The sequence below is a fragment of the Rhinatrema bivittatum genome, chromosome 5 (assembly GCF_901001135.1).
Source record: "Rhinatrema bivittatum chromosome 5, aRhiBiv1.1, whole genome shotgun sequence".
NCBI classification, from domain to species: domain Eukaryota; kingdom Metazoa; phylum Chordata; class Amphibia; order Gymnophiona; family Rhinatrematidae; genus Rhinatrema; species Rhinatrema bivittatum.
In genome coordinates, this window is record NC_042619.1 from 51,282,939 (window position 1) to 51,298,214 (window position 15,276).

Genomic DNA, 15,276 nt, shown 5'->3' on the forward strand with positions numbered 1-15,276 from the left:
CTAATTTCTGAACTGTGTATACTTTCGTTTTTCAATTGCTGTAGCTTTACTCCATCTTTTTGTTTGTACTTTACTCCACTTTCCTTTAAGCATCAACAGAATACAGATAACTACAGCATAAGCCTCATAGTATAAATATAATTTTATGTTAAATATGCCCAACTTATCCAGGTTCTAGCCACAATTGCTGGTCATGGCTATTCAATGGTCTGCAACTAACACTAGATGATCTTGATATTGAATCAGTTCCTGTAGTTCTCCCTTACCCCCCATACTTACTCCTCAGAGAATGCTGATGAATTGGGCCAGTGGTCCCTGTATTTTCACTGGGCTGCAAGGCATGCGATTAAGATGCTAGGATGGTTAGAAACAACAAAATGAGTTCTCCAGAGGTCAAATTATGTACTTTATTTGGGATTCAAGAAAGGTGCAGGCTAGATACCAGCCATAGAGAGATTTAAAATTAACTATTCACACCAGCTCTTCTGATTGCTCTTCCTTTTTGCAAATCAAAAAGTTCATGTTGGATGCAGAACAAGACAATGCTGCTTCATAACAGATCTAGAAAACATGATCAAACAAGAATCATAAGTTCTGAAAAGAAAGCAACAAGAAACATGTTAAAGAAGTTTCATATTACACAACTCATTATGCTTACTTCTAGTTTCCACTTCTGGACCAGGTCTCTTTATCTTTCTCTCGTATTCCATGAATTCCAGCCCATTCATTGGATTTGTAAAACGCTGTAAACATAAAGAAGATAAGCCACCACTTTGGCAGCAACTAGGTGGCCATCAATATAGTAAATGCAAGTCAACCTCATTTTTACAGAGCTGGAATGTTCATACACTTGCACAAGGCACAGACTGCTTACGAAAGCTCACGCTGCTGCACATGTAAGGCATGTTTCAGTCGTTCCCACCACCGTGGAGGACACCATGCTACCATAAAGTTGGTATGGAACTTTTGCCTTCCTACCCTCCAACGACATGCAGGGCTAATCCCTCCTCCCCCAGCCTAGTACTACAAGGGCAGCTGAGGTTTCCAGACCACACAGCTGACAATGGAATTGGTGGGATTCACAGTGTATGAACATGATAGATGCATATGAACAGACAGACATGGTGACAACTATAGGCACATTTGTTTTTTTCTAAACAGACCACAAGACGTAGGCTTCTTTCCACTGAATATAAAAGGAAGAACCTGTTCTTGACAAGACTACAAAGATTAAGTCTGCTTTTTATTGACACTGCCATTGGCTGGCCCTCATCCTTACACCGGTGTACTCTGGGACTCATTTATCCATGATTTGCCTCATGTGCATGGAATGGAAGATGATCCCATAGTAAACAGGGTTCCATATTTGATAGTTACCACCACCACCTCTTTTCTTCCTGGATTCTTTCATGCCTATATCAAGTTTCTGAATGCCAGTTATGTATGCACCCTCAGCATTATACACTTAAGTAAATCTGGCAGTCAGTATGCTGTTTAAAATCCCAGTTAAAAATCACAATACATCAAACACAAACAACCTATAAACTGACCTTAGAGGTGGAGACAATTTATGATTCTTGAAGCAAATGAGCTGGGCTAGTTCTGTTTGTACAATAAAGTGTACTTAAATTGTGTTCTTGGGGACCTATGGGGTTTTAGTTTGTTTTCTTGGCGGTCAATCAGTCACTTGCCTTTTGCCTGAAAAGGATATGACAACCCCAGAGAAATTAAAATATATGAAAAACTCAGTTTTTATGGGTGTTGAAGCTCACTAGTGAAGCTTGATCAGCTAATTAGGGGCAGCCTCAGGGAAGCAACTTAAAGGGTACAAAAATTCAATTTGTAAGGCTGTTAAAATAACTAATCATGCACTCTCAAAGACAAAATTAAATGTAATGGCATCAGAATGGCAATTCTCACAGCTATGCAAATGAAGCCGCATATTTAATGCACTTGTTTACTTGGAGAGGACCAGACAAAAAGAATCAGATGGAAGATTTGCCAATTAGTGAGGCATTAATGCAGATGTGATGCTTAATCATGAGGACCAACAGACGGGATAATGGCAAGAAATGCATTTGTCAAACTTGCAGGTTTAATCAAAATTACCTTCTAGAATTGATGGCCAGTTTCTGTTCATTGTATGTCTGAAATCTAATAAAAAAATTACATTAATATTTTCAGATACATGCAAAGATGTACAATTCACATGAAAAATGTTTACATGGTAATCAGTTTTAACTGAAACAGTATTTAGGAATAAGTCATTCAGAGATAATTTTTCAAAGCCCACATTTGTGTCTACTTGTTTTCTCCATTCTCAGCCCCTCTGTTCTTAAATTAGATAGATTTGAGGGCTGAAAAATGTTGATTTATGATTATGATCAATCCTAAACCCCCCACCTAGATTCTAAGGATCATCCTATGGGTGATGTTTACAGGATACTGATAAAATGAGCCCTAGATATATGAAAAATGACAAAAGCCCATGATATGAGAGGCTCTGCCGTTTTTCTCTTCAGATCATTATCATCTGTTAAACCTCACCTAGATTATAAGTAGATATTTTTCAGTCTCTAGATATTTTCAAGCTCTTCGTCCTCTCCCCAGTTATTTTTAACATTTATACCTGTCTTAATATGCAACCTCATTCAGGCCTTCAACACTGAGTGTCATCTTTTTGCAGATACCAAACCTCAAAAAGCACCAATTTGTTTTGGGGAATTTTTTGAATTAACGAATCAAATCATTTAATGCCCCATCAAAATCTTTTTTCTCTATTATACTAAATAATCTCTTCCATGCTCAAAAAACACGACTCATTGCTTAATTGAAAAATCTTCGCTGGAGGCTACAGAGTAAACTCTAACTCTCGTAGCTGTAACATAGCCTACCTGATTTAATCGAAACGAAAAATTTTTTAAGGCGTAGAAGAAGGGTTTCATATATATGAGTTTTAAACCACAGAATGGTATACTCTGTTTGCGTGTATAATCATAAACCAAACCTCCTCCACCCTATATTTTTTTCGATTCCATGCATCATAGGTAAAACTGCATATGTTTTTTGTTCTTTTTTTCTTTAGTTTTATATTATATCAACAAACTTTTCAAAGCATGCTTTAAATGTCCCGACTTATCTGATAACGCTGAAAAGCCCGACGTAGCCACGATTCTGGTCCATAACAGGACCTTTTCCTCAGGGGATATTCTCCTGTTTTCAATCAGTCGGTGTACCACGATAACTAGAACAAAATGCAATGATGTTATCTTTCTTCAAGGCGCCATTACACGCTCTTCCACTCTCAAACGCCTATTACTAACAGCCACAGCTTTTAACCTAAGCACACAGATGGTTCCAGGACCAATCACAACATCCGTTGCTGTGACGTAATCACGTGTAATTCAAATCAATGAGCCCCAATCCAGCGCTTCATTTAATCCCTGGGGAGCTTGTGTTTTAAGAGTAAAAATCCAAAATGCTTCACGTTTGTTCAACAGACTTTCGCGATCTCCTCCTCGTAAAGTTAATGGCACATGATCAATCACTGTCCATTTTAGTACACTGTACGAATGACCCTGCTGTACACAGTGTGTAACAATTGGTGCTGTCAATGTGGATGTATTCAATTTAGATTTATGTTCATTTAATCTCACTCTAATTTTGCGGGTAGTTCTGCCGACATATACACAAGGGCAAGGGCAGATGATTACATAAATGACGTGATCAGAGTTACATGTTGTATTGTGTTTACAATAAACTTGATAGCTGTTACAGGTTCCTGCCAATTCTTACCATCTATGCTGTTTCTACAGTGGGGACACTGTCCGCACTGTTGATGTCCCGTTATCAAGACTTGTGAATGCGGCAGAGATTGAGCATGTACCAATTTGTCCTTGATATTGGCACCACGTGTAGTCACAATGAGCGGTGTTTCTTTGAAAATGTCATGTAAGGCTAATACATGCCAATGACGGCGTATCGATGATGAAATAACATTTGTAGCCACTGATTGTTTCAAAACGCAAACAAGTTGTGGATTCTCTTTAGAAGGTTTGTACTGTAACAAGCTCTGCCTATCCGAATATTTCGCCCTTTTGTAAGCCTTCTTGATTGCCGATCTCGGATACCCGCGTTCAAGAAATCTGTCACACAAAATAGATGCTTGAATTTCAAAATCCCTCATTGTAGAACAAATTCGTTTTGCACGAAAAAACTGACTTGCAGGTAATCCACACTTAAAGGAATGGGGGTGGTGGCTGTGAAATTTCAATAAATTATTTTTGTCCGTAGGTTTACGGTACATAGTGGTTCTGAATGTACCTTCTTCCAAGATAATCAAAACATCTAAAAATGTTATCTGGGATGTGGATTGTGTGACAGATTTCTTGAACGCGGGTATCCGAGATCGGCAATCAAGAAGGCTTTCAAAAGGGCGAAATATTCGGATAGGCAGAGCTTGTTACAGTACAAACCTTCTAAAGAGAATCCACAACTTGTTTGCGTTTTGAAACAATCAGTGGCTACAAATGTTATTTCATCATCGATACGCCGTCATTGGCATGTATTAGCCTTACATGACATTTTCAAAGAAACACCGCTCATTGTGACTACACGTGGTGCCAATATCAAGGACAAATTGGTACATGCTCAATCTCTGCCGCATTCACAAGTCTTGATAACGGGACATCAACAGTGCGGACAGTGTCCCCACTGTAGAAACAGCATAGATGGTAAGAATTGGCAGGAACCTGTAACAGCTATCAAGTTTATTGTAAACACAATACAACATGTAACTCTGATCACGTCATTTATGTAATCATCTGCCCTTGCCCTTGTGTATATGTCGGCAGAACTACCCGCAAAATTAGAGTGAGATTAAATGAACATAAATCTAAATTGAATACATCCACATTGACAGCACCAATTGTTACACACTGTGTACAGCAGGGTCATTCATACAGTGTACTAAAATGGACAGTGATTGATCATGTGCCATTAACTTTACGAGGAGGAGATCGCGAAAGTCTGTTGAACAAACGTGAAGCATTTTGGATTTTTACTCTTAAAACACAAGCTCCTCAGGGATTAAATGAAGCGCTGGATTGGGGCTCATTGATTTGAATTACACGTGATTACGTCACAGCAACGGATGTTGTGATTGGTCCTGGAACCATCTGTGTGCTTAGGTTAAAAGCTGTGGCTGTTAGTAATAGGCGTTTGAGAGTGGAAGAGCGTGTAATGGCGCCTTGAAGAAAGATAACATCATTGCATTTTGTTCTAGTTATCGTGGTACACCGACTGATTGAAAACAGGAGAATATTCCCTGAGGAAAGGTCCTGTTATGGACCAGAAACGTGGCTACGTCGGGCTTTTCAGCGTTATCAGATAAGTCGGGACATTTAAAGCATGCTTTGAAAAGTTTGTTGATATAATATAAAACTAAAGAAAAAAAGAACAAAAAACATATGCAGTTTTACCTATGATGCATGGAAATCGAAAAAAATATAGGGTGGAGGAGGTTTGGTTTATGATTATACAGGCAAACCGAGTATACCATTCTGTGGTTTAAAACTCATGTATATGAAACCCTTCCTCTACTCCTTAAAAAATTTTTCGTTTCGATTAAATCAGGTAGGCTACGAGAGTTAGAGTTTACTCTGTAGCCTCCAGCGAGGATTTTTCAATTAAGCAATGACTCGTGTTTTTTGAGCATGGAAGAAATTATTTAGTATAATAGAGAAAAAAGATTTTGATGGGGCATTAAATGATCTTTTTGCAGATGACATTCAACTCTGCGTTAAAATCAGAGCCGACCAATTGCCCTTCATTTCAAATCTCACTCATTGTCTTACATCAGTGGCACAATATCTCAGCAACCAGAAACAAATTAAACCCTTCTAAATCAGACTCTCTGGATTAGCCACCAAGGTCATCTCTTACATTCACCAATTACATCCCAAAGAATCAGTATGAAGCTTAGGGGTCCTACGTAATTAAAGCCTCAGTATGGAGACACACATTTCCAAAGTATTAAAAACCTCATTCATACACCTATGTCAAATCCATCAAGGGCAAAACTACTTAAACACAATCTGGCTATGGTAATCCATGCGCTAATCAACAGAATAATTCTTTATTCAATGGCATCTCCCTGTACAATTCAAAACACCTCCAGCTCCTGCATAATCCTAGTATGTGCAAAAGCATATGACCACCTAAAACAGATTCTCTTTTGGCTACACTGGCAGCCAAGAGACAGCAAGATCAAGTTCAAAACACTCTGCTTCATTTGCAAGTGCATGAACAAACAGCCCCCATTAGCCAAGCATTCCCAATAGACACATCTTGTCCAACAACCTAGTTATCACACAAGTATTCCTGTTTCTACAGCAACAACAAAATAACCTATGAATCCTGTCCTTAAATATACAGATGCTCAACCAATATTTGGTTGATCTAAATATTATTGTAACCAACTTTAAATGTACTGTAATCTGCTTTGAGATTATTCATGGTAAAAATGGAATATCAAATGTCAATAGTTAAACCAGACTACAGAAGTTGACTTCACACTGTAGAAGGCTCTCTTGGGGATCTGTGGAACCAATCAATGACTACATGTAAAGCCGTACTTAGTCTCTACTAAGAAGTCTATTCCATCAGGATAGGTAGAGGGAAGTATACTGACTGGACTTCAGATCCCCAATCTGGGTTTCTGTAGTGGTTATAGCCAGTGCCCCTAGCCTCCTGCTATTGTGCAGCAGTGGGAGAAATTGCATATTTTACAATCTGCCACAGAATCAGAATTCCTGAAAGTTTTCACACCTCTTATTTCAATCTTTTAAAGATAGTGGCAGGGTGTGTGCTCCTGTTCCCCTCTTCTCGTAAACAGCTTACAGGGAATCTTCTACTGTTTCCCCTACCCTCTTCCTCCTTTCCTGAAGTGAAAAGGGTGAGGTGAGGTTGGAGTGGACAGAGAAAGCAGTCAGAATGTTTGATTGTTCAAAGATCTCTTAAATCCTTATCAAATCAAAGATGATTTTGATCTAATTCCTGGCTGGATTGATATCCCTATATAAGAATTTCATCTTTATACAAAAATGTTCTTGCACTGCATTAGTAGCCAATTCATACACCAGTTATAAAGATATGGATGTGTTTTGGAAATCAAACTGCTGGTGACCAAATGCCAGCAGAGAGAGCATTGGAGCATGTACGTTCACAGCGAAGATGAAGGCCCCTGCATGCCACAGGATGTGCTCCACTCGCGGTGTAGATGAAGGCCCCAGTGAGCGTGAGTGTGTGTGAGAGGGAGAGAGAAGGGAAGGGGGGTTAAGCAGGAAGGTGTGAGAGAGAGCAGGGGGATGAGAGAGACCAAGGAGGGTAAGCAGGGGGTTGTGAGAGAGAGCCGGGGTTGTGTGTGTGTGCTTGAGTGTGGGTTTCAGACAGAGGGAGCCTATATGAGGAGAGCGTGAATGTGTAAGATTGGGAGCTGGTATGTATGAAAAAGGGATTGTGTGTATGTGAATGCTAGCCTGTGTGAAGGGGTACGTGAGAGACATAGGTAGCCCGTGTGAAGGTAATGTGTGTGAGAGAAAAGGAGCATGTGTGCGTTTGTATGCAAGAGAGGGACCCTGTAAGAGGGGATGTGTGTGCACTAGAGAGAGGAGCATGTGTGTGAGAAAGAGGGACAGAAGGAGCCTGTGTGAGGGGCAGTACTGAGAACGGCGATAAAGCAGAAGGGGTTGAGCCTAGAGGTGGAGGGGAGAGATACTGGAGGAGTTGGGGCCTGAGAAGTATGGAGAGTGAGTGGAAGGGACACTCTTACAGTGAATTTCTAGGGGAATTCTGCTCAAAATATTTAAAGTTCTGCATCTTTAAGTAATAACTTTTCTGTATTAATTTAAAATGTAATTACTTAAAGACTGTCATGTAAATTGTGTTATTTTGACCAACATAAATATGCAGAATTTTGCAGATTTTTACATTTTTGTTCGCATAATTCCCCCAGGATTAATAAACACAGAGTGGTGTTACCTTGACTTGTGTTCATTTTATGATACAGATAGTATGCTCCAAATACGCCTGCAACTTCTAAAAGCACAATTCCTTTGAGGATCTTTCTTGCTGAAGATTCCATGACCGGAGCCTTCCTAAACTTAAGACTACATTGAGATAGAAATGGAAAATATAACATTTTATTCCACATTCAACTGTACTGTCTTAATATAACAATTTGTGTGTTGGCACATGTTGTGATATGATTATAGCTAAACATCTGACATTTATCTACATTTCTTTTTCTGCACCCAACAACTATATTTGAAACAATTTAGACAGAATGAATCAGGCCCACAGAACGTACAGTTTGCATAATAAACTATGGCTGACTTGCCCCATTAGATTTATCAGTTCCTGGAGACCAGGGCAGAGATGTGCAACTAGCATGGGGCCAAAGAAATAGCACACATTGTCTTGTCACATTTTAAGCAGAAAAACTAAGGAATCGGTGGCACAAATTCAAATTAAGGGCTACGAAGCAATTTCAGAAAGGGTCTGCAGAGCATGGGGAAAAGGAGGGAGGGAAGAACTCCATCAGCAGCTGAAAGTGGGCCTGTTTTCTTGGGCTTCCCTGCACTGCAGGGGCTACCGGGTGAAGTTTACACCACTGTCTGGAATCCACTCCTATTTATTACTTATTGATAGCACACACTCGGGCCGATACAGTACAGTGCGCTCCGACGGAGCGCACTGTTAACCCGCCATTGGACGCGCGTTTTGATGCGCTAGCGTTACCCCTTATTCAGTAAGGGGCCAAAAACGCGCGTCCAATCCCCCGAATCTAATAGTGCCCACAACATGCAAATGCATGTTGATGGCCCTATTAGGTATTCCCACGCGATTCAGAAAACAAAATGTGAAGCCAAGCCGCACATTTTGCTTTCAGAAATTAGCGCCTACCCAAAAGGTAGGCGCTAATTTCTTCAGGCACCAGGAAAGTGCACAGAAAAGCAGTAAAAACTGCTTTTCTGTGCACCCTCCGACTTAATATCATGGCGATATTAAGTTGGAGGTCCCGAAAGTTTCCAAAAGTAAAAAAACAAAAAAAAAAAATATATATATTTTGAAGTTGGCCTGCTGCTGTCGGGTCGAAAAACGGACGCTCAATTTTGCCGGCGTCCGGTTTCCGAGCCCGTGGCTGTCAGTGGGCTCAAGAACCGATGCCTGCAAAATTGAGCATTGGCTGTCAAACCCGCTGACAGCCGCCGCTCCGGTCCAAAAGAGAATAGAGAATCACCCGCTCTCCCGCGGACTTTACTGTATCGGCCCAACTGATAGGAGATACACCCCATTGACATAAATGGCAGTCACGTTAAAAATCGGCCCATTAACACCATCCATTGATGGGTAGATTTGATGTTGCCTTAGTAGATCAGCCCCTTTAATGTTTGGGGTTTAAAAATCTGTGCTATCATTCCAAAATAAACTGAATATATTTTAATCATATCCATTTATAGGCTTAACACAGAGAAATCAGAAGAAAAATTTCTTAATTCAAGATCTTAATAAAAGGTGATAGATAAATATTGGTATAAAATGAAGCAAGTCAATAAAGTTATGAAGAGGCAGCAGTGCAGCACCAGTGCATGTCCTACTGAGCGTGAGAAAACAACAAAAAAGATTGATAGAAATCCCTACCTACTAGTAAAATACTTCATCTCAGTCATATATACATATCTACAGAACTTGAATGTAATCCACTTTGAAGTGCTGAAAAAAGTACGAAAAGCGGAATATTAATCTAAATAAATAAAACATATAGATCCGACCTTCACCAAATACAGAATAAGAGACCACAAATTACACATGTGGAGACAAAAACTGGAATGGAAACTTCAAAAAGCCACTCTGCATGCAGTGCAAAACGGGAGAGCTAGAAACAGAAATACATTTCCTCCTCCACTAAGCAAAGTACAAAGATAGAAGAAATGCACATTCCCAAAACTGACATATTATGGCTCTCGCACCCCATCACTTCCCCTCCATCATCCTTCACTTTTCCCAATTACTCCCTTTCAATCATCCATTCACACTCACATCCCTGCCCGGCATTCCTGCCCCCCTCCCCCCCCTCCTCTTCCCTAGGCTCCCTCTCTCCATACCCCCCCTTCATCCCATCTCCCTGCCTGCCCAGCTACCCTGACCCCTGTTTCCCATCTCTTCCTGCTCAGCAGCCTCCCACACTTCCTCTCCATTCCACCATCATCTTCTCAGCACCCCCCAACCTCCTTTCCCCCACCCTCCACAGGGTGAAGAGATCAGCAGCAGCATCACTCCCAGACTCAGAAGGGGAAGATAAAGTTTGCTATCCCATCAGGCCCAGAACAGCAGGAGCTGGCAATGTCTAGCTCTGATCTGGGTGAAGGAGGAAACAGTCTCCTCCTGGGCCAGAAAGAAGAGAAGGAAAGTGAGAGTAGCTTCTCATCAGGCCCAATGTAAGAGAAGTCAACCAACTCCCACCCAGACTGATAAGGAGGCAGCCATCTGCTGGCCCTGTGACACCTCCCAGGACCTCGCAACACACCAGTGTGTCCTGACACACCTGTTGAGAACCACTGCTCTAAAGGCTTTTTGCATAGGTATATATTGGGTGACAAACAAAGCATTTTAACTTACAGCTTCATATCAGACTGTAGAAAACTGCCCCAAAGTACAGTAATTCTGCAGCATCTCCTCTCTCTCTCTCCAAACGCCCTTCTCCTCCACTACCATCTTCAGAGGCTGATGCAATAAAAGTGCGCCCAGCCCAGCGCAAGGATTTACATGCAGTTGGGCATGCGTTGCACCCATGTTCCTAACGTGTGCAGCCACATCCCCTGGGCACTCGATGCAGTATTAAAATGGAGGGGGCCTCCATAACACCCATCCTAAAGAGCCTCCATTGGTTACCTATACACTTTAGAATAATATACAAGGCCATTCTTACCACATACAAAAATATCCACCAACTGGCTCCCATTGACCTACAGATCCCTCTCCAAATACATAATTCATCAAGACCAACAAGAGATGCTTACAAAGGATCGCTACAGGTACCACCGCCCAAATCTACCAGACACATCACGCTAAGAGATCGGGCATTCTCTACAGCCATTCCACCGTTATGGAACTCCATCCCCTCAAACCTCAGACTGGAAACTTGCATCTCAACTTTCAAAAAAAGACTAAAGACTTGGATATTCATACAAGCATTCCCGGACTCAAACTGACCTATCTCTCCCACGCCAATCCTTATCACCACCTTCACCATGATTAACCATCTCCTCTATTGTTTACATGTTTAAATTAATTATTTAACCTGTCCTTTCTCTTCTTTCTCCGCCAAGTTCTAATCACCCTGTTATATGTAACTGCCTTTTCTGCACCATTGTTTTAGTTGATGTTTACGATACACCCCTGTTTTATGTGAACCAGCATGATGGGACTGCGTTCTCGAATGCCGGTATATAAAAATCCTGAAATAAATAAATAAATAAATAAAAAAATAAAAAGAATGCACTAGGGGATAACTGCAAGTCCGTAGCATTCAATTGCTTCAGGTGCCCGCAACAGGCATTCAGTACAAGCGTATTTCTATCCTGCTTTTTCAGAACTATTTTTCTGTTATTTTCCTGAGTTTGCTGAAGCGTCTTCTACTAAGCGCCCCTTGCTATGGGCATCTAAGTTATGCGGCCATAAGAAATTTTTTTGTCAAGCCAATAGACATAAATTTACTGCTTGTGGTGGAGAAAAATAAAAGTGTCACAATGATACTAAGTAGGAAGACACAGCAATTGTTACATAGAGGCCCACATTTTTTAATTTCTCATGACTCCTTGACTTATGAAGTTACTTTACTCCATCTCTGAAACTGGAGTTAAATTTGCTGCAGCACTTTCCTGCATCCGGGGGTGCGAAATAGCTAATTCTCTCATCTACATGGAATTTACATGTGGTGGGTGCTATCTGCTATGCATTTGTTAGGGCGGGTGTTTTGGGCACGCTGATCTCCTTTCTGCATTGAGTGTTAATCCAGTGCGTCCAAGTCATGCGCCCAACCGCATGTAACGTGTGTGTTAGGCTGGGCCCGCTTTATTGCATCAAGCCCCCATGAATGGCCATTTTCAGCACACGTCTTATTGCAGCGGCCCCTCAGACTTCACGCTTTCCAAATTGCTGCGTCGTATGCCGGCCTAGAACAGCCTCCCTAAGGAAGTGTCATGCTCCCTCCCTGTCCATATTTAAATCCTACCTTTGCCATGCCTGTCTGTCTGTCTCCCCTTTACTTTCATATTTTGATGTCCTATCCACATGTAATTTATGACAATTCTCAGGGGATGGGGGATTTTCATATCTACGCAATGGGCAGATGCCATCATTTACTTTGTAATGTTACATTTCCATCTCCTCCAGCACACTCGCGCACACCTCGCTCACCGCGGGGGGGGGGGGGGGAGGATGCCTCTTCATCTCCGCCACCCACCTCCACGAAAAGAATGTGAGGGGGGAAGTCCGAGGCGAGGGGTGGCGCTGCTTCCCTGTCTATGGGGCCCGTCTCCCTCGCCTCAAGCTCTCCCTGATCTATGATAATGGGCTCCTCGGAGCTCCCCTCGCCGGGGGGCTCCAGCAACAAAAGACACAGCAGCTCGATGGCAGCCACGACTTCAATGGCGCCCTCCGCTACAGAGGGCACCAGCACAATAAGGGGCCACGGCTCAGGGGCAACCGCAGCCTCCGAAGACTCTGGTGCGGGGTCGGAAGGGGCTGGGGGGGGGGGGGGGGGGGCGTTGACAACCCCACGTTGGCCACCTTGCTCGGTAGGGACCCCTACTGGGGCAGCCGCCCGCTTGGCCTTGGCTCGCTACCTCTCCCTCTTGCACTGCCTCAGAGAGGGGGGGGGGGGAGGGGCACAGTCAAGGGGAGAGGGTGGTCTGGCATCTCCCATGGCAGGGAGGGTGGTAGCCAGCTTAGGGGGTGCAATGGTGGTGGAGGTGGAACCCAGATGGTCTGGTGCGGCGGGCATTGTCTCGCCGCGTTCGGACACCTCCGGGGGAGCTGTGGCCTCGGATCCGTGTGGAGAAGGGGTCCAGCTCAAGAGGGGCAGAGGCACCAGGGGGCCCGGCTGGGAGGAGGTGCGCCGCCCTCGCCTGCTGTTTCTAGGAGAGGAGGCCAGGCACATCCTGCAGGAATGTCCCAGCCCACAGCAGTGGTGGCACTGCACCTCCTCCGCAGTCCAGTAGATCTTAAATAGGACCCCCTTGGTAGGTGATCACCTTCCACCCCTCTGTCTCCCCTCCCTCCTCCAGCAGATGCACCCACGCCTGCCATCGGAAGGAGGAGACGTGCCGCAGCTCCTGCTCCTGGGGCCCACCGAGATGGCCATTATGGGGGAGGTGAAGGCCCCCATCCCACCAAAGTGGAGCCGGAGGAAGGTGTCCGGTAGGTGGGGCAGGATGTTCAAAAACACCACCCTCTCCTCAGTAGGAGAGAGGGTGGCAGCAGCCAGCCAGGCACCCTCCTGTGCCCTGGCTGCTGTGCCCTTCTGTGATGCCATATCCAGCAGTATTAAAGCCGAAAAAAATAAAGTGGGGGATGAAAGAAAAGGGAAAAAAATGAACCTGAAGGAGAGTGTTGGGGGGGGGGGGGGGGGGAAGCAAACAGCTCCTCCAGGGACTAATGTTACAGCCCTGAGGTGGGAGGGGAAAAGGGAGAAAGGCAACTAGAGCCAACCAAAAATAAAAAAAGAAAGGAAAAGGGGATACCTGAAAAACTAAAAAGAACTCCCCTCTTAGGAACGAAAAAAAGCCCCCCCCCCCCCCCAAGGGTCTTGGAGCTGTTTCAATGAAAGTACTTATTCTGGGGGGGGGGGGGGTAGCACACAGTTTCGGTGCAGACTCAGTCTGTGAAGAAGAAAAGAGTTAACTTAAACTGAACCTTAAAAGGGGGAGGCCGGAGCAAAGGCTACAGGCAGCTGCAGCCAATCAGCTACCAAGCAGGCTACCTGCAGCCGGGGAAGGAAGAGGAGTGAGGGGGCTGGGATTAACCCAAACAGTAACGGGGGGGGGGATTAGCAAATGGTACGACAAAGGGGAGAGAACTAGAACCAACTAAGGGAAAAGAAAACCCATCAGTGAAGGGGAAGGCAAGAGATAAGGTAAACCGCGGAATGAAATTAAAAAATGGAAGAGGGGGGATGGAATACTCCCGAATGATGTCCCCCGTCCCCTAGGCACCTCTTGGCTCGAGAGGGTACTCGCCTGCAGGGCTTGCCGCGGCTGCACACACACGGCAGAGGGGAGGATGGAGGTCCGGGGGAAATGGTGGCCCTGCAGGACGGGACAGCAACCGGAGTTGACAGAAGCTGACTGGAACGGAGGTAGGTGGTGGAGTCGGCCTGGCTGTACCCGTCATCTGGTGAAAAGGAGGCCTGGAAGCGGTCGGTCGGGGGTGAGAGGAACAGGCCTACTCACTTAGTGCCTCTACGGTAGGGGAGGGAAGGCAAGGAGAATGCCTCCCCAACCCGTCTATCACACTTACTGGTTCGATATTTCTAAAAACAACCGTGAAACAGTCTCAGCGACTATGCTGGGCCTTGTGCACCTCTAAAGAATATTGTGACCTTCAGCAAGTCACCTTATCCCATTCATCACAGATTTAATTACAGTTCTAAAATAAAATAGTAATCTAGTACTCTGCGCCGAACTTTTTTTTAGAAAGGCGGCTAATACATACTTTAATATAAATATGATTTCTTCTTCCCTTTGCATAGATTGCCTGCACACATCTTGTAACGCGTACAAGCACATTTCGATGCAATTATATAAACCCCGCTGCGCTTAAAACTAACCGCACTGCTGAACCGCTAAAGTCGCTTCGTCCTACGAGACGCCTCTCCTGTGCAGAACCCAACAACCCATAAATCGTTTTTATTTTTTTTTTTTTTGGTAACCTCTCTCACGGCACAGCAGTGCAATCTCAGCTTCAGTTCCCTCCTTCCGGAAATCACTTCCGCCACTTCCAACATCTCTAGCCCGGGGATAGGCTAACTGGTGTCACACAGGCGCTGCATCATTTGCCGGCAAGGTGCCAGCGGATGGCAGGCCAGGCGCAGCAAACGTTACGTCGTCTGTTCCCCTCCCTATAGCAAAGAGAACCCGTCTCCACTTCCAGCCGCCGTAAGGCACTGGATTGGCGGGCTGTTTAAATAGCGGATATGACGTCATTGCCTGAGTG

General features: G+C 44.0%; 2 protein-coding genes across 8 annotated transcripts in view; one reads left to right on the top strand and one right to left on the bottom strand.

The window, feature by feature from the left end:
- Window positions 1–389: 389 nt before the first annotated feature.
- On the bottom strand, window positions 390–15,212 carry CEBPZOS (CEBPZ opposite strand). Of its 5 annotated transcripts, XM_029602324.1 has the most exons (6): window positions 14,776–14,864; window positions 9,703–9,774; window positions 8,041–8,168; window positions 2,110–2,154; window positions 659–743; window positions 390–561 (listed from the first exon to the last, which is right to left on the bottom strand). In XM_029602324.1, exons 1-5 carry the CDS (start codon window positions 14,847–14,849, stop codon window positions 661–663), a joined length of 402 nt encoding a protein of 133 aa, XP_029458184.1. In that variant the 5' UTR covers window positions 14,850–14,864; the 3' UTR covers window positions 390–561; window positions 659–660. The 5 variants fall into 5 exon arrangements, with proteins under 5 accessions (XP_029458184.1, XP_029458189.1, XP_029458187.1 ...); XM_029602329.1 differs by lacking the exons at window positions 9,703–9,774; window positions 14,776–14,864 and adding an exon at window positions 15,002–15,212; XM_029602327.1 differs by lacking the exons at window positions 9,703–9,774; window positions 14,776–14,864 and adding an exon at window positions 14,993–15,212.
- Window positions 14,103–15,276, top strand: part of CEP295 (centrosomal protein 295) — a 212,246-nt gene continuing 211,072 nt past the window's right edge. For 2 of the 3 annotated variants that reach the window (XM_029602320.1, XM_029602321.1), the window contains exon 1: window positions 14,112–14,419. In XM_029602320.1, the coding sequence (XP_029458180.1) occupies window positions 14,344–14,419 (76 nt within the window). In that variant the 5' untranslated portion in view covers window positions 14,112–14,343. Of the gene's footprint in view, window positions 14,420–15,276 lie in introns of all 3 variants that reach the window. The other variant, XM_029602323.1, reaches the window with a different exon arrangement.